This window comes from Pectinophora gossypiella, chromosome 12 (assembly GCF_024362695.1).
Source record: "Pectinophora gossypiella chromosome 12, ilPecGoss1.1, whole genome shotgun sequence".
NCBI classification, from domain to species: domain Eukaryota; kingdom Metazoa; phylum Arthropoda; class Insecta; order Lepidoptera; family Gelechiidae; genus Pectinophora; species Pectinophora gossypiella.
In genome coordinates, this window is record NC_065415.1 from 15403327 (window position 1) to 15427512 (window position 24186).

The 24186-nt window shown below is 37.7% G+C and overlaps 4 protein-coding genes across 4 annotated transcripts in view; 3 read left to right on the forward strand and 1 right to left on the reverse strand.

Annotated features, from left to right (window-relative positions):
• The window catches only part of LOC126371640 (uncharacterized), a 342871-nt gene that overhangs the window by 78998 nt on the left and 239687 nt on the right, over nucleotides 1–24186 (forward strand). The gene's annotated exons all lie outside the window — the stretch shown is intronic.
• On the forward strand, nucleotides 4607–11353 carry LOC126371251 (juvenile hormone esterase-like). Its single transcript, XM_050016529.1, has 3 exons — nucleotides 4607–4820; nucleotides 8261–9573; nucleotides 11104–11353. Exons 1-3 carry the CDS (start codon nucleotides 4689–4691, stop codon nucleotides 11267–11269), a joined length of 1611 nt encoding a protein of 536 aa, XP_049872486.1. The 5' UTR covers nucleotides 4607–4688; the 3' UTR covers nucleotides 11270–11353.
• On the forward strand, nucleotides 15499–18554 carry LOC126371244 (juvenile hormone esterase-like). The gene is made up of 4 exons (XM_050016522.1): nucleotides 15499–15584; nucleotides 16287–16436; nucleotides 16703–18021; nucleotides 18239–18554. The coding sequence occupies exons 1-4, from the start codon at nucleotides 15549–15551 to the stop codon at nucleotides 18396–18398; spliced, it is 1665 nt and encodes a 554-aa protein (XP_049872479.1). The 5' UTR covers nucleotides 15499–15548; the 3' UTR covers nucleotides 18399–18554.
• Nucleotides 18545–20890, reverse strand: LOC126371243 (juvenile hormone esterase-like). The gene is made up of 4 exons (XM_050016521.1): nucleotides 20791–20890; nucleotides 20426–20572; nucleotides 18974–20280; nucleotides 18545–18728 (listed from the first exon to the last, which is right to left on the reverse strand). The coding sequence occupies exons 1-4, from the start codon at nucleotides 20839–20841 to the stop codon at nucleotides 18563–18565; spliced, it is 1671 nt and encodes a 556-aa protein (XP_049872478.1). The 5' UTR covers nucleotides 20842–20890; the 3' UTR covers nucleotides 18545–18562.

The window sequence follows — 24186 nt, forward strand, 5'->3', positions numbered from 1 at the left end:
CCTATCACGGTTAAATGTTTATCACGAGCTCAGTGAAGGAAAACATCGTGAGGAAACCCACTCACCTGAGTAATGCAGTTTCGCAGGTATGTGACCTTTTTTTCTTTTTTTTTACGAAGGGGAAATCCTCATGGATACCTCGCCACCCGGGGGAGCGACGAGGTTATGTCGGACTCTTACCGACTAAAACCCCTCCGATGGCCCTCTGCTGCGCATGTCGGGAAGCTCCGGGATCTCTAACGAACGCACCGGTGCTTCCCTCGCGCCTGCTATAAAAAGCGCGTCCCGGGGTAGGTCCCCACCCCTACGCCATCCCAGTTTTACGGCAATGCGAGGCCATGTCACATTGCCGTCCCTCCCGGAGACCGTATGAAGAGCGGCTCGGGCCCCCGCCCTTACCACTCACGGTCTCCAGTGTCCCCTTTCAGTCGCCTTTTACGACAGGCCGCAGGTATGTGACCTAACCTAACCTGTAATTAGGCTGGTTTTCCCTTCGGGTTGGAAGGTCTGAAAGGCAGTTGTTTCTGTAAAAACCGGACCTGTCAAATCTTCAGGTTAGGTAAGCGGACCCTGTGAAAAACGAGATAACCATAAGTCGAGGAAAAGTGCAAGAAAAATTTCGGTACATGGCCCTAGACGTTCTTAAAAAAAAAACGAATTATTGAAATAGGTAAGTATCTGCGCAATTGTTTTGTGTACGTAATATTGCTTATCATAATAGGTATACTTAGGTATTATGTCTACAACTTCGGTAGGTAGGTAAACGCAACAGAATAAACACTGCAATTATCAAAATTATTATTAGTTGTTATCAATATAATAATTGGTGCTGTTTATACAATTGCGTTTTATATCTCGGTTGGTGATATGAAAACGATAGCATTACTTATTAGCGACAAAATGGCGGGTCCAATTGCTGAATGTTGAAATTGCATACTCGTATTGTTGGATATACTACCCATCCACTATTTGATGCCTAAACTAAAACATCTAGTACCTTTCTCATTCAAAAGATATACACGTTAAACACTGGTTATAATAATATTAATTAACATTAATTGTTCATGATATGTGTGATATGTGTTCAAATTCAAATTCAAAAATATCTTCATTCAGTAGGTAACATAGTTACACTTTGAATCGTCAATTTTTACATAACGAACGTCACATCCACCTAAAACTACTGCAGCTTCTCACAACCTGTATAGCCGGGGAAAAGAAGCTGCAAGAAAAACCTCGGCACAGGGCCCTAGACGTTCTTTAAAAAAAAGACATAAAATATTGATATACAATTGAGTAATTTAGCTGCCTAATATCAGTTCTCAGACAGATAATCCCATGCATTCATATCTTCTAAATAATGACTAACTTTATAATAACCTTTTTTGTAAAGTTTTTGTTTAACTACTGTCTTAAAACAATTGAAAGGCAAATTCTGAATGTCAATGGTAATCTTATTGTAAAAACGTATACATTGCCCCTTAAACGATTTAGTAACCTTATGTAATCGACTGACTTGTAAAGAAAGTTTATTTTTTTTCTGGGTATTTATAATGTGCCGATCGCAATTTTTTTGTAAATAATCCTATATGTTTTTTACATATCAAATGTTATTGATATGTGTGTCCATACAAGGTGTTAGTGACATCGTAACGAAAACTTTGAGGGATGATTGACGCAAGACTGATCTAAATTTAATCAAAACTTAGCTCTAAAATACTATCTTCAATTCATTAATATTGATTCGCCAACAATAGAACGTTCCCTATTAGCTCTATCAGTCTAACCAAATAACACAGTTGCAATTCTACCCTTATGTCAATTCCCATTGAAGTCCAAATCGCATATCATTGTTAGGTAAGGGTCAATTTCGAGGGGTGCCCGGCTTCCTCACTTGAATGTGAGTAGGAATGTTTGGATAGATAACATTTTGGAAGCGCCTGTTTAAATATTACGAATCAATAATATGTGTCGGATAAATGTCTTTGCTAATGTGTTTTGCAGGCGTTTTGCTTTCGTGAGCATTTCTCTATGGTGATTGATGGAGAAATACAATTAAATAAAACCCCCAGGTACCTACTATGAAATGAGCATAAATTACACAGAGGTTCATAATAAAAAACAAAGGCTTTGGCCTTCCAAGTCAAATATATTATGTCGCATGCATACATACATAGACAGAAAAACTGTACACTCATCGATTCATTATCGTATATTATGTAGACAATAATATTGCGCGTCCAGTTGACTCGAATTGGAGCGTATGAAGCATCGGCTATGTCGGTATTGTTGAATAGTTATTACGACGTCCATTGCGGATTTGCCATTAATTACATAATGATTCAACTCATTAAATTTTCGAATACCGGAACGCAGATCTCAACCAGACATAATGTAAAGTCTATTGTGTCTGGTATCTCGGCAGATAAGAGGTTAATCTGAGTTAAAATCATGTGCGATTTTCCATCGCAAAAATATAGAAAAATAACAAAAAAAAAAAAACAAAAAAGAATGAATATAAAAAATGAATGATGATGATGAATGAATAATGATAATAATTTAAAAATAACTATAAAAAATACATGAATTTTGCGACGGAAAATTCCGCTTGATATTAACTCGCCATTGTCGAATTACCCTCTTAGTATTTATTCCTTACGATGTCACTTTTTTGACCTGACTTATTGACTTATTGTAGATTTGCCGTAGCCGGAAATTACGATGTCACTAACATTGTATATTGTATGACACAAAAAAGTCCATTACTCAACCATATAAGCTAAAGAATAGTTAATATCGTTCTGCCCACTTTGTTTAGAATCATTTGTTCAACGTAATCATCATGGGTGAACTTGTTGAAGGTCAATTGGGAATCGGGACTGTTCCCGAGAAATGCATTTCGGATATAATATATATGTGACCTAACCTGCGGCTCATGTAACGACTATATACTTACATCAGTAAGTAGTAACCGGGACCAACGCCTTAACGTGCTTTTCGAAGCACGGATCATCTTACGTTCGGACAATCAGGTGATCAGCCTGTAATGTCCTAACCAAACTAGGGATCACAAAGTGAGTTTTGTGGTATATCCCCACCGGGATTCGAACTCGGGGCCTCCGGATAGTGAACCCAACGCTCAACCACTAGGCCACGGAGTCTGTTAGTAAGTAATTTAGTTAACAAAAACCTTTAACTGAAGAACATGAATAAAATATGAATTAAAATACTATTTTAGCCGTCTGACTATAAAAGACAATACAAAGTAAGAAACCCTTACGCTCCGCCGTAAGCAAGTGGACGCTTTTTTTTTAATTCTGTTTTCCTTGTTCATTACATTCTGAGTCGTTTCAAGGCTAGAGTGAATAGGCATTTTCTAGGCAAACATGGTGTATAAAGAAAAAAACAGTTTGCAAACAGCTACTTATCGTAGGGATTACGTCAAAATTTTGTAATCGCAAACATACTAATCCCATCTCAGGTCGTATCCATATAATAAGATATAATACACGTATAGAACGGCAACACTCCGGTTTGTAAATCATCCGTCCCTTTCTTATTCGGCGGATAAGAAAATGACGGGTATAACTTTAAATAAAATTAAAAGGTATCTGCAGGAATCGGGGTCATTGTCATTATATAGATATGAGACTTATAATGCGAAAGTCATAATTGAGAAGGTACCTTTACCTCTATATCTGTTACCTTTTCACACTAAAACCGCTGAACTGAATTTGATGAAATTTGGTATGGAGAGACCGCTTTTCTACTTCAGAATTTAGATTCTAACATTGTGCTACATACATACATACATACATAAACTCACGCCTGTAATCCCTAATGGGGTGGGCAGAGCCACAAGTAATCAAAGACAACTTGCAGCCATTGTTGATACGATGTCGTAAGCTGGATATGACACACACAACGCACACATAACACTGTGCAACACTGTATAATATTGTGTTTTGTATTAAAAAAAATATTTTTTACTTTTTATTACTCTACTGAGCAACTTAAGTTAAAATTAAGCTACCTACTCATTAGTCAAAAGGCTAGATTGTAGTTTTAAATTAAGTTTAAATGTACTTCATAGTATAAAAAAAAACTTTTTATAAGACAGGCTTTGAAGTCGGTTTATTTTTCATATACATAGGCTGAAGAGGTTTGTATTGTTTCTTTATAATAAAATACGGCGAATCCACTTGAATACATTTAATTGCGAAAAAGCACACGTAAAAATCTGTGTCGCAGAAAAAAGGGAGTTTTTTTACGGCCGAGTTGCCACACATAAAAATATTATTATATACAGTGTTAATACAAAACAAAGACTAAAAGATAAACTATGTTTAAAATAGTCCCGAACGCCGCGGCGCTACTGTCGCAGATCCTGCATAGAATTATTATGACTTTTCAAGTTAGTTTCATTAAAATCCGCCGACTTCTTTCGTGGCGCGAAATACTATTTCAAACCTAGTTTATTTTTAGTTTGTGTTTTGTAGTAACACTGGTAATTTCCAACATAGGCATCTACTGCTTACAAGCACTATAAACGTATGGACCGACATGCGCCTTTGTGTACAGGGGCCTTAAGGATTTATTACTTCATAGATAGTTAAAACGTACCACTTGTATCACCGCCGAGCAACGTACCGGTCGCGTGGTTAGAGTGAGATAGCGAATAAACAAATATGGTCAAAGTGCAAGTGGAACAAGGATGGCTGCAAGGCGAGGAGTTGGAGCTGGTTACGGGAGATGGGAAGTACTTCAGCTTTAAGGGCATCCCTTATGCTGCTCCGCCCGTGGGGAAGCTACGGTTTAAGGTGATATTAATAAATAAATAATACATAGAATATAGTATAGTGTCTCTGCTTACCTCGGTGGGAATTAAGTCGGTTTATGCGTGTATGTACAAAATACACTTCTCAATTAAAAATACTTGGACTAATGTTATGGGCGATAGGCTGATCCCTTATCACCATAAGGTTCATCATATCCATCTTAGGACTTCTGGTTAAAGAGAATTTATTTCTTATTTTCCAACATATTACATGTCATTTACATAAGAAACAAAGTACTTACATTTGTATACATATAAGTTCACACTTCGCCTAATATACTTACACATATGCATTTCCTTCACGCACTTCCACACATACACAGACTGGTCCGCAGAACCAAGCACCACACTTTCAAAATTATGATAACTTTAAGTAGGTACACAAGATATATTTTAACTTACTTCGTATCAACAGTGGCTGCAAGTTGTCTTTGATTACTTGTGGCTCTGCCCACCCCATTTGGGATTACGGGCGTGAGTTTATGTATGTATGTGGAAGTTAAAAGTATGTTTCGTAAAGATTAGCTGAACAAAACAAGATGCGAGAATTAGCAAATGTGCCGAACATGTATAGGCTCTTTATGTTTATTTAATAGATTATTATTAGGTATTTTAAATAATTTATTTTTATTATATTCGTTACATCATGACACTTAAAACTAAACACGTAATTATAGTAAATATTCAGGGGGTAGGTACCACTTTTATATTATTTACAATGTGATGAAAAAATTATCACAATCTCATTTATTTATAGGTACTATGTTTATATTAGAATGGAGATAATTATTATGTAATAAAAACATATCTATAGGTAGGTAGGTCGGATTGTTTGTTTTGTTGTCAGACCGGTTAAGATAAGATTTTTTTTTTTATTTGCCATAATTACAAAGCAAATAAAAGATGTTACAAAGAATAATGACCGTGCGTTTAAAAAGTATAAAACATACATACATACTCACGCCTATTTCCCACCGGGGTAAGCATAGACTATGGAATTCCATTTACTTCGATTCTGACACGTTTCTCATGCTTCCTCCACATTCATCAATTGTTTCATACACGCATGCCGGTTCTGAGTAGATCGTACTAAACCTTTTCTAAGGACATTTCCACTTTGGTATATACGTCGTTCTAGGTCTTCCTCTGCCAGCCTTACCACCAACCTTCGCTTTATATACTGCTTTCGTAATCCTATTATCCTTCATCCGCTCTACGTGTCCAAACCAACTTAACATTCCCTTCTCAATCTTAGTCACTGTATCGTCTTTTACACCACATCTCTCTCTTATCACACTGTTTCCCATTCTATCACTCAACACCGCTGATGCTACGCAAATTTAAATTAAAAAAAAAAAAGATATGATCTTGGAGGGCGTTTTTCCTTAAGCACGATGATATACAATGAGACAAAATTAGACGTAAGTGCATGTAATAACCGGTTATGATAATGGTGCAAATTAACTCCACTTCTCGTATGGTAACTTTAAATATACGCTTCGAGTGTGCTACTGTGAATATGACCTCGATTAGACATTATGATACAGTATACAGATATTAAGTTGATGATAGGGCTGCCGAAAGTTGATGGTAGGGCTGGAAGAGGAAGACCGAGAAGGACTTACGATGACCAAATTGGAGATGTCCTTAGAAAAGATTTAATACGATGTACTCTGAACCGGCGTGCGTGTATGAAGCGATTGATGAATGTGGAGGAAGCAAGAGAAGTGTGTCAGGATCGAAGCAAATGGAATTCTATAGTCACTGCTTACCCCAGTGGGAAATAGGCGTGAGTTTACGTATGTATGTATGTTTTATTTATTGTTGTATAAATTGTTATTGTTTTAATTGAATTAGAAATCTATTATATATAGATTTTTATAATTTAAACAATAGATTTTATTTAACTTGTATTTATTGCAAATAAAAATAATCTTATTTTAATAAGACATAATTTTACAAAGTAAATTAGAAAAAAAAAACGAAAAGTAAAACATAATATTGCAATTTAAAAACATATATATTTCTATTTCCTTCTTGGCCCTTTGTAGTAAAGATACGTATATTGTAATAATAATAAAACAGTTTATTGCACACAAATTAAAAAAGGAGAAACTTATTCTAAGGCGGCCTTATCGCTAAGACGATCTCTCTAATAATCGATCGATCGAGGTTTCGATCCAATAGGGTAGTTTCCAACTAGCCCAATCAGTTACTTATTACTAAACGTCAAAACACGAAATTACTATGGAATTTGTGTGAAAAAGCAACCTGTGACGTCATAAAAAAACGTGACCAATCGTCGAACCTATTATAACTTTTTTTTATTAAAATTCATAAATAAGTTAAATGGAAAAAAGAAAACGTTTTTTGTTACCTTTAGAACTGTCTTTAGTAATCAGAATTTCATAATTTATCTTTGACCTAGGACACTACCTAATTATAGATGGGTATTGTGTGTGTATGTGTGTGTGTGTGTGTGTGTATGAATTACTTAGACCTTAGACGACATCTATTGACGTCTTGGGATCGGTTATAATACCGATACTGAGATCGGATTAGCCAGTAAGCGCGTGTGAATGTGTTGTACGTTACATCGTGTGATGAATGAGTAATACTATGTGTGATAAATAGGTTTGGTACTTAGAAGAAGTTCCACAATTTGTAATATCCATCAACAGTTTCTCGTCATCTCCCTAGCATTATCCCGTTTTTCACAGGGTTCGCTTACCTGACCTGAAGATTTGACAGGTCCGATATTTTACAGAAGTGACTGCCTGTCTGACCTTCTAACCCGCGAAGGGAAAACCAGCCTAATACAGGCTAGGTCACATACCTCCAAAAATGCATTTCCCAGGAAGTTTTCCTTCACCGCTGAGCACATCATAATCATTTATGATCCAAATATGAACTCGAAAACCAATTCGACAGTTATTGGTTTAGGCCTGTGCTGGATTCGAACCTGCGACCTAAAAGTAGAGGCAAACGTTTTACAAACTGGGCTACCACGGCTCATCCATCAACAGTTTGTATACGTTCTACATAGGCACAGATTGGATAAAAAACAGGATCCAAATAAATCCTATATATTTTAATCGGTTAAACTCTCGTGTTTCGTAATCGTTTGAAACTTGGTTAAGAAGACCTTCCTTAAATTGCTACTCCTCTCAATAAGTTCAATTCACTTCCCAGTCTTTCAAGGTCTCCGTGAGCCATGTCAGGGGCCTTTGGCGGCTCAATAGTAACCCTGACACCAGGGTTGATGGGGCCGGTCATCCACCTCAAAACCCACACGATAGAAGAAGAAGGTCTCCGTGGTCCAAAATTATTCATCTCAGTCGTTACTGATTACATCCAACAGTGCTTAAATTTGTTAAATTTGTTTGATTCATTGTACTTTACTACTTTCACATTGGTTTTCAGGCTCCAAAGCCGCCACTACCATGGAGCGGGGTCAGAAAAGCTACCGAACATGGCCCTGTCTGCCCCCAAAGAGATATCTTCACCGACGAACTATTACCTGGAAGCGAGGACTGCCTTTACCTCAACGTCTACTCCAGGGATCTGAAGCCCAAAGCACCCCTGCCAGTCATGGTGTTCATCCATGGAGGCGGTTTCAAAAGCGGCTCCGGAAACGTAGACCACTATGGACCCGACTTCCTTGTCAATCACGGCGTTATCCTCGTGACCATAAACTACAGACTTGACGCCTTAGGATTCCTTTGTCTAGATACCGAAGATGTGCCAGGAAACGCTGGACTGAAGGACCAAGTGGCAGCGTTGAAATGGGTCCAGAAAAATATTGAACAGTTCGGCGGCGATCCTGAAAATGTTACTGTTTTTGGAGAAAGTGCTGGTGGATCGTCTACTGCCCTGCATGTTCTATCACCTCTTTCCAAAGGCCTATTCAGACGAGCTATTCCGATGAGTGGGGTACCATTATGTGATTGGTCCATTGCATTTGAACCGAAAAGACGTGCCTTCACATTGGGGAAAATCTTGGGATTAGAAACTGAAGATCCTACAGAGCTTCTTGAATTCTTACAAAGCGTACCGGTTGAGAAACTGGTCGACACAAACCCTTGCATAATGGGCTTTGAAGAAAAGGCGTATAATATAGTCAAAATGTACCACTTCACTCCTGTGGTAGAGAAAAATTTGGGTAAAGACCACTTCTTGACGGAAGACCCGTTGGAAGTGATGCACTTTATGCAATTCAATGATGTCGACGTCATGATTGGCTGCACTGATGAAGAATGTTCGGTCGCGATACCTCGTTTAGAGCCGTTACTACAAGTATACAACAGATACCCCGAAGTCCTCGTACCAAGGAAGATTTTGATGAAGAGCACTCCTGGTAAAATTCTCGAATTATCCGATAAAATTAAAAAGTATTACTTCGGAGATAAAGTTGTAAATGGCGAAGCGATACGAGAAGCTTGTACTTACTTCTCAGAGTCTTGTTTTGTATATGACGTTCACAAGTTTATCAATCTATTGGCGAAGACCAATTCGAATTCGTCCAAAAGGTTCTTGTACAGATTTTGTTGCGTTTCTGAAAGGAATGTGTATGGAAGTTTTGGGAAACCTCATGGGATTATTGGAGCGAGCCACCTGGACGACTTGATGTATCTGTTTGACGCAAAGAAGCACAATTTGCCGGCTAACACGAACGGCGAGTCATATAAATTGGTGACATTGACATGTACGCTATTTACCAATTTCGCTAAATACGGGTAAGTGTACAATATTCAGACTCAAACTCAAAATTATCTTTATTATTTGGAGGGGAAGTAGCTTAAGTACCGTAGAGGTGTACTAAGAAAGGAATTCCCGAAATTCCCACGGGAACGGGAATTAGCGGGAAAATCCTTTAGTATGAAAAATCTAAACCACTTAGACGCTTGAAATTTGGCATGCAGGTACCATAGTAAACTTAAAGCTTAGTTGCAACAGGTTATTGCAAAATTTCCACGGGAACGGGAGTTAGCGGGAAAAAACATTTGTATGAAAAAATCTAAACCGCGTAAGATACGAGTTTTCAATCTAGCATACATGCATCTGTGTGTGTGACGTCTGACACCATACGATTGAAGACTAAATAACGACCAAGAGGGGGTGAGGTAAACCGTGAGCATCAGAATGACTGCCCAATGCGACAGATCAGTTTTAAAATATTACTAACATCCAATACCTATTAGCTACTATTTAATACCTTTGTATAGATATTTTCTACCTAATTAATAAATAAGAAAATTTATTTAAAAAATGGCCAGTCATTCTGATGTCTGAATGACCACCCACATTTAGAATCTCCACAAAAAGGCTCCGAAATGTAATTTCGGAGGATTTTCTATTATCTTTGGGATTTTCTATTCAGTACCTACCTAAACAAATATTTTTTTTAGATTTTTAAAACAACAAATAAAAAAATATGAACAAAAAAAGTTTTAACGAAAATGTTAATTGTTTATTGTTTACAACTCAATTATGCACATAATACAAATTATAAAAAAGGAACAAATGCAATAAAAGATTAATATGTTCCTTTTTTATAATTTGTATTACTTATGTGCATAATTGAGTTGTAAACAATTAACATTTTCGTTACAACATTTTTTGCTCATATTTTTTATTTCTTGTTTTAAAAATAAAAAAAAATTGTTTAGGTAGGTACTGAATAGGTACTAAATTTGTGTGTAGGCGAAATTACATTTCGGAGCCTTTTTGTGGAGATTCTAAATGTGGGTGGTCATTCAGACATCAGAATGACTGACCATTTTTAAAATAATTTTTCTTATTTATTAATTAGGTAGAAAATATCTATACAAAGGTATTAAATAGTAGCTAAAAGGTATTGGATGTTAGTAATATTTTAAAGCTGATCTGTCATTTTGGGCAGTCATTCTGATGCTCACAAGTGAGTGAACCTAGTTCAGCCGCTGGTGGAGAGCAGAGGGTGGCCGTCCTATACGTAGTATTATTCCTTATTCTATGCTTTAGGTATGTTTTAAGTAGACCAAATTAATTATGTTGAACTGGAAGCGAATAAAAAACATAGAATGTGCTCAGCGGTCCATCTTTCCATAGCGGACACAGCGATACCGCGTTTGAGTTCTTTCTAACATTAAGACGTCGTTATGGGTAATAGACTCCTTGTCTCCCACACTTGGTATGAACAGTGGCTGCAAGTTGTCTTGCCCACCCCATCAGGGTTTACTCGCGAGTTTATGAAGGTATGCTAGTAAAAAATACTTTTTTTTCAGGACTCCAACGCCGGATGCATCTCTAGGCCTGATCTGGTCACCGTACGACCCCGTCAACCAGGCGTATGTGGATATAAAGAACCCCTTGGTACAAGGCAACGCACTGAACGCTGAATCCGTGGCATTTTGGAAGGCTATCTATGAAAGCGCTGGCATTAAATACTAGAGTAACAAATTGAAGATGAAAAACAGTTATGATCATGCTATTTTTTATACTTGTACACAAATAAATACTTGTTATTATAAATAACATATTTTTATTGGAACATAGTGGAATACCAACCCCATCAACCCTGGTATCAGGGTTGCTATTGAGCTGCCAAAGGCCCCTGATATGGCTCATGTAACGATTATTTACATTATTAGTAAGTAGTAACCGGGACCAACGGTTTAACGTGCATTCCGAAGCACGGATCAACTTACATTAGTCATAAATGACCGTCAGCCGCTAAGGAGTTTAGACAGTGAGGGTGGGCATATTTTTATTGGTTTCATCTTAGGGTCGTATTTTACACTGGTGATAACCGGGTTAAACGTTATCCTGTATCTTTCACTAAAGATTTTGTGTTGTCATACCAAATTTCATCAAAATCGGTTCAGTAGTACAGAAAAAAAGTAAAAAGCAGCAAGGAGAATGCTACTCTGACAAGGGCACGGCTCTTAAATTAATGATGATGATGAGTTTAGGCGTAAAAAGGTAACACAATTTGTATAAAGATATAGTCTGTTCAATAGCGGATACATATTCCAAACAAAGTCAATATTATCTCAATTTACTGTTAATATTTATATAATCTCGTTCAGTACTTGTTATCTCTACGTGATGGTTATAAAAAAAGAAAAACATTCGTTGAAAACTTTTACAGACATATAAGTTGTTTATCCAATGTGATGAGTGTACGCTAGACTGGCAGCATAAAACAATATAGAATCACAGGTCACGTTTAACTGCTTATAGTCTTAACACGTTGACAGACCCTATACACAATGTTTTGACTTCCTTGCAAGTCCCGCATATTACTTAATTTTTTACACGTCCGGTTAAAAACGTAAATAATAGTACTAAATACTTGTACGTAAATAAATGTACTAAATACTTCAAAATACAAGATACAAGTGAGTGAAGTGTTAGTGACGTCGTAACGAATACTGAGAGGAGCTGAATCACAGCTCATTATTCTGAGTGAATATCAAGTGGTATTTTCCGTTAAAACAGTATAGAATTAAAATAGTTAAAAAAAAAAAAACAAAAAGAAACATAAATTTTGCGACGGAAAATTCGACTTGATATTAACTCAGAATCAGGGTCTGGATCATTCCCCTGAGTATTCGTTACGATGTCACTAACACCCTGTAAGTGTACAAAAATTAACTTAAGACTAGAATTTTATAACTTTACAATATGTGTACTGTTGGTAATACCTATCTATATAAATAAAATAAATAAATTGGGATAATTTTGTCCCCTAATAAACACAAGGCTTATCGGTGCTCCAAGATCAAAAGCACGCGCGCTGAGATTGCCAGACTGTTTATATAGTTATCAAACTGATGCCAAATAAGTTACGCCACAGTTTCCGAAGTAATCTTCGGGAGCGCTCGACGTGATTACTTGTGAACAAATTAAATCCGGATAAACACCTATAGGCTAAGAGACAGTGGTTCCTAGACCTTCGTTATTTTATAAAAGCTGAAACTATCTTTTGAAAGAAAGAAAGAAAGAAAAAAATTATTACCTTCGGACACCATAGATACAGACAGACAGGTACCTACATTATATTTAACACAGGACAGAAACCACACCGAAAATAATATAAAAAAAGAACACTAACAATTAAAATTATTTGAAAAAGAAAAACAAACCACAATCATAAAAAAATAACGGCCTCCGTGGTCCAGTGGTTGAGTGTTGTGCTCACGATCCGGAGGTCCCGGGTTCGAATCCCGGTGGGGACAAATCACAAAAATCACTTTGTGATCCCTAGTTTGGTTAGGACATTACAGGCTGATCACCTGATTGTCAAAAAAGTAAGATGATTCGTGCTTCGGAAGGCACGTTAAGCCGTTGGTCCCGGTTATTACTTACTGATGTAAGTACTTAGTCGTTACATGAGTCATGGGCCTATGGCGGCTCAGTAATACCCCTGACACCAGGGTTGATGGGGTTGGTAATTCACCTTACAACCCACACGGTAGTAGTAGTAACATGAAGTCTGGTGTTGTCTCTTTCGCACTAACGCATATGTCATTATAATCATGGTACGGTCACGAGTACTAATATGAACACTATTTGAAACCATGTCACATTATCTTCTTTCACAAATCAACCCTGGTGGTTGATGGGGTTGGTAATCCACCTCACAATCCACACAATAGAAGAAGATCGACCAGAAATCGTCCACCTCCGCTGCCCGCATCCAGCCTCCGGATCGTGAGCCCAACGCTCAACCACTGGACTACGGAGGCCGTCCGGCTGATGACGATGATGAAGGCTTGGCGACCGCTGGCTCCAGGTCTACCTCTGGCAACTAATTTTAACAACCCACGATTACGATGTAAACCTTTTCGTGTAACAATAATAAAAATGATAAGTACTTACTTATGTAGGTAATAATATTATTTTTCTTTCTTTTGAGTTCTGTAGGCATATAATGGCGCTAATTTTAGTACACACCATCTAATTTTATTTCAAGTTATACCTGTCATTTTCTTATCCGCCGAAAAGGAAAGGGACGGAATCGACAGGCATAAAGTTTATGGAACACACGTCAATAAAATTTTAGGCAGAAATGTAACAAAGTTGCCCAATAACCCGACAGAATTAAGTCGACAGCACACATGTCAAACGGGTTGCCTATTGCCTATTTTATTTGCCCATGTTATTAATTAATTTTAAAATTAACACTGTCAATCATCTGTCCCTTTCCTTTTCAGCGGATAAGAAAATGACGGGTAAAATTTTTAATGAAGAGAGGTTTCGGCGCCATTACGTCTAAACAAACCAAGATGTATTTACAAAATCAACAAGGTTATCATCAGGCCTTATAGTACATTTTTTCCAAAGTATACAATATTTTAATACTTACTGCTTATGTTTATAATGCACGTTTGACACACGAAAATATATTTATACAGAACTAGCGACCCGCCCCGGCTTCGCTCGGGTGCAATGCTGAGGAAAAAAATAAATTATTCCACTTTATAAAAAACTGGTTTGCTTGATAAAAAAAGTGGACAAGTTTGAGTCGGTTTTGCGCACCGATGGCGCCGCGCCGTGCCGCTTTCTTTAAAGTGGCTTATTGTCGATTTGGCGCATATGACATTCACTTGACTAGACAAATGGGGAGTGCAGAGGGCTCCCATCCAATACGAAATTTAAGACAATGGGCATGAGGGTGCGCCCAGTTTGGCACGAACCGCGGCTCAGGGCGTTCTTAGGTTATATTTAAAAGAAATAATTAATCGACCCCAGTGGGCCAATAACGATAAATAAGCGCTGAATGAGGAAAATGATCAATTTAGTCAAAACTACGTGATTTAATAGAAAATGTTTTAGAATGTATGTACTTACAGTAAAACGGCTTCGGCTAGAAGGACCCCTTGTAAGGTTTGATTGCCGAGGACTTGCTAATGAAACCCGAAAATCATTTTCAAAACTATATTGGCCAAACAGGGTAGGCAGAGCGTACAAAACATGTAGGAGCGTGCGGCGACTGATGACGTTTTCTAGTACCGCGCCCGCGCTTCACTCCCCGCACACTCCTTCACAAATAGTTTATAACTATAACTTGGCGTCGCTAACAATAACAAAGAATCAAGCCTATATTCCTGAATGGGTAAGCAGACGTGTATAAATAATATACCCACTTTCCACCAGAGATGTGCTATGCTACGGATGCGTTTGATATCCACCAATCATATTCATTGGTGTACATAGCATAGCACCGGTGGAAATGGATTTAACTAAGATATGTTTTTTATATGGAAGGATGCGTGCTATAGATGTGTGCTATGGATGTGTGGTATGGATGCGTGCTGTGGATGCGTACTTTAGCTATGTTCCGAGCACAGTACACAGTTACTTTGCGGAGGCGCATCTTCGCACAGCTACATAGCTTAGTATTGGTGGAAAGGGTCACATAGTTTCGTAGCGCAGCTTATACATCTTCGCAGCATACCTGCATAGCACATCTCTGGTGGAAAGGCACCCTAAGGCCCATGTAATAGAGCCCATCTAATAGAGGGCAACATTGAATGTATAGGTAGGTAGGTTTTTTTTACCACACTTGTCCCAGTCGTAACTTCAGATCTATTTTACACCATTTTGAGAGAACCCTAAATAAGATAAAAAAACATACAACGCATAAAGCTGCATTATTAAGTATTATTACTTCAGTTCCATTCCATGGAGAACGCAATAAGTGTTGAAACATTTTTAATTAAATATGTTCGTTTTCCTCATACTGCATTCAGTAGTCATGGTAAGCATGCAAATAGGGTATTTAGTCTTCTGGAAGAAGGGGTAGAGTCTATGTTACGGATATTTCCTAGATACGAAAGTGTTATCAGGTTTAGAAGTGAAAACGTATCAACAGGCGATGTTACTATTGCAATATTGTAGTACTAGATGTTACCCGCAACTAAGATGATCCGTGCTTCGGAAGGCACGTTAAGCCGTTGGTCCCGGTTACTACTTACTGATGTAAGTACGTAGTCGTTACATGAGTCGCTGATACCAGGGTTGATGAATTTGGTATTCCACCACACAACCCATACGATAAGAGGATGACCCGCAACTTTGTTCGCGTAAAATACTATTTAAACATAAAAGTTTCATTTTGCCACCCCTTAGGGGTTGAATTTCGGAAAATCCCACCTTAGTACCAACGTCCTAAAAGAAACGCCACTGCAAAATTTGAGACTCTGAGTGCTTGAAGATTCTGAGATTTTGCGATGAGTGAGTTTGTCAATCAGTGACTTTTTGCAAAAAAATCTAACAAAATCCTGGTTTATTTTCAATATCATCAGAAGGTAAAGGATTATCAGAAAACACTTTTTGAAGATCCAGGGTTTCGTTCTGTATATGTACCAAATTTCATCCAAAATATGTCCAGTGGTATAAACGTGAAAGCTAACAGACAATTACATTCGCATGTAGGTATAATAAGCATGGATTTTTCCAGCTATCCCATTTTGGCCAATCAGTGATTGTGAAGATAGAACAGGGATGGTTGCTAGGTGAAGAGTTGGTGACGAACGGAGCTGGGTCGAAGTATTTCAGCTTCAAAGGCATACCGTACGCTAAGCCGCCTCTAGGTACACTGCGTTTCAAGGTAAGATGAATCAAGTCTTCGTGCAATGATCCCAAATTTTAAAACATAATATCTGGACCCTTATGCCCATGACTTTGTCATCATAGGCAACCCCGATGAGATCGGTCCTTGATTCCACAACGTAAAGCATCAGTAAACTCGGTTGAATGAGGGGAGGCCTGTGCCCAGCGTGGGGGCGTACATAGACTATTTATGTATGAATGAAATATCAATACATGAATCAATTTTATCAATAACATTTTATGGTACGAATAACTACTTTTCAGGCACCTCAACCCGCGGAGCCATGGAAAGGTACCAGAGACGCTACACAGCATGGTAGCATTTGCACCCAATTCAACATTTTTGAAGCAAAAATTGTACCTGGAAGTGAAGATTGCCTTTTTTTGAACGTGTACACTCCTAACATCAATCCTGAAACGCTTTTACCTGTGATGTTCTTTATACATGGAGGCGCTTTTACTAGTGATTCAGGAAACGTTGACTTTTTAGGACCAGATTTTCTTCTCCCTTTCGATGTCGTAGTAGTAACAATAAACTACAGACTTGAGGTGCTAGGTTTCCTCAAACTAGACATTAGAGAAGTGCCAGGCAACGCTGGTATGAAAGACCAAAACGCAGCCCTGAAATGGGTACAGAAGAACATAAAACAATTCGGCGGTGATCCAAATCAAGTTACAATATTCGGACAAAGTGCTGGAGGCGCATCGGTAGGGTTCCATATGTTATCACCGATGTCAAAAGGACTATTCCACCGAGCTATATCAATGAGTGGTTGTCCACTTAATGATTTTCCGACAGCTTTCGAAGTCAAAAGAAAAAGTTTTATCCTCGGAAAACAACTTGGTTGCTATACAGATAATCCACATGAACTTTTAGAATTCTTACAAGGCGTCCCAGTTGAAAAATTACTTAATGTCAACACGTCGGCAATCATAGCTGAAGATCATCTACATTTTTATCAAGTCGGCAAATTGTTTCATTTTCTGCCTACAGTGGAATTAGATTACGGCCAAGAACGTTTTATGATTGAAGATCCTCTAACAGCATTAAAAAAGAAGCATGTAAATGACGTCGATTTTATGGCCGGTTATACTAATAAGGAATTACTCTACTTGCTCTTCGAAAATGAAGAAGAAATTTTTAAACGTTACACAAACCATTTTGACATGTTTGTCCCAACGAAGATACTACTTGGAGCTACTCCTAAAAAAGTTCTTGAAGTAGAAGATATTATTATAAAACAGTTTTTTGGAAATAAACGAATTGATTTACAGGTCGTTGATCAATTCTTGAATTACCTAAACGAAGCTACACTTTCCTATGATATTTACAGGTTCATGGACTACATGACAGAAGTGGGGACCTGTAAGAGGTATTTTTACATATTCACATGTCAGACTGGAAGGAATGCTCTTGGGAACAAGGCTTCAGCTCATTATGGCATACCAGGCGCGGCGCATAGGGACGACTTGAATTATTTGTTTGACGCCAAAAAGTTGAATATTCCAATCGACCCCAACAGCACTGAATATGAGCTGGTGGTGAAAATCAGTTCTTTGTTTACTAATTTCGCTAAATCCGGGTGAGAACTATTATTATTTTTAATTGTATAAGTGGTAACATGAAGTTCCTTGTTGTTTATCTATCTTCAAGCCTTGGTGCGAATGAAAATAAAATTGCACGCCATTTCTTTCGAGGTCTACGTATACCCATTGGGTCTTGGCTCATGCGGCTTACATTGACCTCCAATACACATTCACACACAGGTCGTGTATTAAAATTAAATACTTTTTTTACAGGGACCCAAATTCTAAATCCACGGGACCAATATGGCAAGGATATGGTAAAAATAACAAGAACATTTTAGAGATTGGTCGAAGTCTAAATCCTGGTTCTGCTGACTATTCCCATGTTTGCTTTTGGAACAGCATCTATGAAAAAGCTAGAATAGTGATTTAGGAATCTCAAGATGTCTTCATTTCGTACTGTGAGATCGGCGATCGTTTACAATTACATAAACACTGTTTGACCTTTTATTATAAATATTCTTAATTAATATACTTATTATAATATATTCTCCATCTGCGAGCAAATAAAAAAATACCTTTTACAAAACGCTATATTTAGAACTCAAGTCCAGCTTTATCAAAAACTGATTTCCAGAAGGCTGCAACATCAGCGTCCAGATTTTGTCCAGGTGTCAGATCTTCTCCTATGTCCATATATGCCTCAGAATTGTTGTTAAAAGGTGTCCATGTAACGCCTAGAGATTTGTCTGGGGTTGGATTACTGAAAAAATAAACATTAAGCACTTTTATTATGCAGTAGTAATTACTGTTTAATTACGATGGACTAGAGGTAACTTATACTGCGAAATTCACAGTTTTGAACGTCACAGTAGGCTCTATATTTGTGAGTTTGTTAACAGATTCGTATATGGATCTTTAATAAAATATAATTATACCTTGCTGTAACAGTGAAGGAAAGCAAATTGCTTTGTTCAGTCTGTCAGCAAACGTATTTTTAAAACTTACCCATATTTTGCAAAATTGGTGAACAATGCCACAGTTTGTGTAACTATTTTATATTCTTTACTCTTCTTATCTATATTCAAATTTGCGTGTTTGGGATCAAATATGTAAGCTGTATCGTCGAGATGACCTGCTACTGTGAAGTTATATTTTTGTCCAATTTTTCCATAGATATTCCTCGTTGACACAGCAGTGAATTTATATACATAGGTATTCCTCTTTAGTACTTTTGATAACAAGTTAATGTATCTGTAAATATCGTAACCGTACGCGGAGTCATTGATATAGTCCAGAAATTCTTGTAAAGTATCTTTACTTATAGATTTGGTTCCAAAATAATGCTTTCGAATCATATCTGATAATTTAAATACTTCTTCAGGATTCTTTTTAACCTGGATTTTTGTTGGAACTAGCAGTTCTGCGTATTGTGAATATGTCTTTAAGAATGTGTCTTCAAACAGGATCAAGTCACCAATGCCTTCAGAAGTGCTATGTCCAATCATTAAATCGACTTGGCTAACTTTTCCTTCCATTAAAAGTTTTTCAGGATTCTCAGTCAAAAAGTGTTCTTGACCAAAATCTCTTTCAACGACTGGCGCAAAATGGAACATTTTAAGTATATTGCTTACTTCTTCCGACGCTAGCACGTTAGGACTTACACCAGTTAGTTTTTCTGCAGAAACATTTTGAAGAAATTCTAAAAGATTCTCGGGATCAGTCGTGTCAAACCCTAATTGTTTGCCTAGGACAAATGCTCGTCTTTTTGGCTGATACGCCATCGCCCAATCACAAGAAGGTACTCCACTCATAGAAATTGCTCTCTTGAAAAGACCTCTTGACATTGGTGACACCATGTGAAGCACAGTAGAAACACTACCAGCGCTTTGGCCAAACACAGTTATATTTTCGGGATCTCCTCCGAATTTTTCAATGTTTTTCTTGACCCATTTAAGAGCAGTGACTTGATCTTTCATACCAGCATTACCTGGTACTGCTTCAGTATCTAAAGATAAGAACCCTAGTACTTCAAGTCTGTAGTTAATAGTGACGAGTACAACACCATTTCCGACCAAAAAATCTGGGCCGTAATTATCAACATTGCCAGAATCACTTTCAAAACCACCTCCATGGATGAAAAACATGACTGGGAGAGGTACTTTAGGGTTTAAATTTGAGGTGTAGACGTTAAGAAAAAGACAGTCTTCACTCGCTGGCACTAGCTTGTTAGTGAAGATATCAAATTGAATGCATTTAGAACCATGCTGTGTTGAGTTTCTTACTCCTTCCCAGGGTATAGCAGGTTGAGGAGCCTGTAATAAAAATACATTTGTGTTACATTGTTACAAAAAAAGAATACTAAACTTGACAAAGACGACATTTATTCACTGGTTGGAAAATATCCCTGGAAAATATCATCGTAATAAAAATCAAATAAGGCACCAGTAGAAATATTACCTTAAACCGTAGCTTCCCCACGGGCGGAGCAGCATAAGGGATGCCCTTAAAGCTGAAGTACTTCCCATCTCCCGTCACCAGCTCCAACTCCTCGCCTTGCAGCCATCCTTGTTCCACTTGCACTTTTATGTTGGCCTCATGAGTTGCCTGTTAAATTGAAATAAGGAGATGATATGATACTTAACTATTGGAACATCTTATCTTTATGTACTTACTTTATATTTGAGATTTGAGACATTATTCATTCATTGATTTAATTTTAAAGTCGTAAAACCAATTTCCTTTTTAACTATTGCGTCCGGAAATATCGGCGTTAGGAGATTAAGGTTTTGCTGTCGATACGAAAAAGATTGAATAAGACTTACTGATATAATTGTTTTTAAAACTAAAGATATCACAAATATAGCACGTGTCATTATTTCACTTTTGGTTTACAAGTTTAAAACACAACATGTTAACCTTTCTACACATCAATCTGCACTAAGATACTGCAGACAAAACTTGAATGTGGTCAATGTTACGAGCACTTCTCGAAAACAGACTTTTTGAATAGGTAATAAAAATGTTCTCTAAACAATCTACAGTTAGGTTCATGAAGGTCAAAAAACTTTAATAGGGTTCATTTGTTTCTGAATAATAATATTATGTACTTAATTAAACACATAATACCGGGTTCTTACCGCGTTAATCGGGATCATGGCACTTGCAAGTGTAGAAATATCGGGAGTCTCATATCCCTGATTACCGCGGTAAGAACCCGGTATTATGTGTTTTAATTATTATGTATATTGAAGTCCTAAAATAAACTAATATTAGGAACTGTATGGCGACGGACTATCATCCTATCGGTTATGAAGATCAAAAATGTGTTAGAGAGTACTTTTTTCCGGGATTGTTACGTAGCTAACTTTACAAGCGTAAAAAAAAACACAAAAAGGTGAATACATCAAAAAAGCAATATTGCTATTTGACTTTTGTTGACATTGTGCGCGCGCACTTACTCTTATTTATACGTACTTATAGCTATTAATATCAAATTGCAATTTGACTTTTTAAATGTGGCATTTTTTGACCTGGGGGTTAAAAAGGCCATATCGAAACAATTCATTTAAAAAAGCAATATTACTATTTGTCATTTGCGCATATAAAACGAAGTGCGCAAAACGAACAAATGTCAAATAGCAATATTGCTTCTTTAGATGAATTGTTTTCATGTGGCCTTTTTAACCCCACCCGTATGTTGTTTTCTTAACTCCAAATTTAAACAGTACAATACAATAAAATAAAGCAACAATGTAATAAAGCTGGTATAAATTTTGCCTACAACATGAATTTGCTTGACACAGATAATATTGCGTAATGGAATTGCGTAAAATATAGAGCTCATGTTACTTAACAACAATTTATGCGAATAAGAACCGAAGAGTTTAGTTATGATTTTCTTTTTTTTAATGTACGGCAGTAGGTCGCGGGACCTTTCGAAACACGGAATCATCATACTTTTTCGGACAATCAGGTGATTCAAGCCTGCAATGTTCTTACCTACAATGTTTGCGGTTGCTATGTCGCGAGGACAAAGATGTATATGTATACACTTCTACCTGTAATACTAAGTACGTATAAATACACCCATTCCCCGTCAGATACGTTTAAGTCCCGTGTAATAGAGGGCGAACCTATTGCCATTTACCGGACTCAAATCCTGGAAACCACGTTATGTCAATTATCTATGATCTAAACAGGAATTCAAACTCGTAAAGTCGGATTCAGTGGTTCAACATTTGGTTTCTGCTTTCCAAATTGTGGCTTTTACAAATACACGTGTTTTGGATACATAAATACATTGAAAGCGTGTTACATATGCCTACTATAAGACTATTGCCGACGCAGCAAACCCTTCGTTAGCGTTAACATCTAGATTGAGGACAAGCGACGACACGTTCCGCGGACTCAATATTATTTCCCCACTATTTCGACATTTCCCTTTTTGATGTATAATTTTAGATTGTCACTACTTATTCTTGTATCGAACAAGTTAGGTTCTTTTAGTTTTAATTAATATAAGTTTAAATATTGTAATTTCAATTACTGAAATTAAATAGTTTTATAAATCATTTCGGTTTTTTTTCGATCCTCCGGCAGCAGCCTACGTAATTGGCGCAGTCGGTAGGATACTCACGAGTAGATCCGTGGGCACCATAACTCTTCGCACATCAAGAGTGATCGCCGCAAATCTCTCGGGTAGCTATTGAGCTCCGTTCCTGAGTATCCTGAATCTACGAACCAGCTGCCGCCAAGAGGAGAATCCAGACTTCGATTCAAGAGAGGAACCAGAGATGAGATATATGTGAGTACACTTGAACTGTTCTCGTGTTGCTTGCTATTTTTACCCCCTAGTTCTCTTTAGTTTTACACAATTTTTCATCCATCGAAAAATTCCCTCCCGCGGGAACCTGCATCTCGACAGGCTCGCCGCCACGTAGTAGATAGTATTACACGTAGTACACGTAGTAGGATAATAGGATAATAAATCTAAATTCATTAGGTAAGGATATAAAAATGGCAGTCGATAGAGATAATGTCTACAAAGCACTGCGCATGGTCCCGGAGTTTGATGGGAACCCGAATGTGCTCACAAGATTCATTAGAATCTGTGATCAGATAGTAATCGAATATATGAGCAATGATCCAGGTAGTGAATTAACTAACTCGTGTGTATTAAACGGAATACTTAATAAAATCACCGGTTCCGCAGCAAGCATTATCAACTCCAATGGGATTCCTGATAATTGGTTGGGTATTCGTACGGCGTTAGTTAATAATTTTTCGGATCAACGTGACGAGACAGCACTGTACAATGACCTCTCATTAGCAACGCAGGGTAATAGAACACCGCAGGAATTTTACGCGGAATGCCAAACCTTATTCAGCACGATAATGACTTACGTGACATTACATGACTCTATACAGACGACTATTGAGGCAAAGCGAACTTTATATAAGAAGGTCGCTATGCAGGCATTTGTTCGAGGGTTGAAAGAACCCTTAGGGTCCCGAATACGGTGTATGCGTCCCGAGACCATCGAGAAAGCTCTCGAGTATGTGCAGGACGAACTTAACGCTATGTATTTGCAACAGCGTAGTGATGTACCAAGGTCCCAATACAAGCAGTCCACCCCGTCTAATCAGAATTACCAAGCGCCGCCAATACCATTCAACTGGCCAGCCCCTATGGCACAACGCGCTATGCCACCCGCGCCTCAGCCGTTTAAATTCCACGTTCCACCAAATCAGCCGCAACTTCGTATGCCTACTCGTACGCAACAAATGTTCCGCGCTCTACCACCTAATTACAACCCCAATAGTAACGTGTTCCGGTTACCACCCAAAAATCATTCACCGCAAAACTTTCCTAAACCCTAAACAGTTACCCCATACTATGATGACAGGACATGATTGGCGTAAATCAGGCAATCCACCACCAACAAGTTATTTTAAAACCCGCGAAATGAACATGAATGAGTGTGCAAGTCCCGACGATTCATATTACAATTCCGAGTACTACTGCGAACCTGAGTACGTTTACTACGCGGATTACGATAATACTTATCCTGTTGAATATGACACCAGTGCATATCGTTGCGATACGACAGACAATCAGCTGAGCGATGAAGGTCAACCACAGCCAGGCACCAGCCAGGTTGAGCAGGATTTTCAGACGGCTTCGATATTAAAAAAGCCAAAATAGAATTAAACTTGCA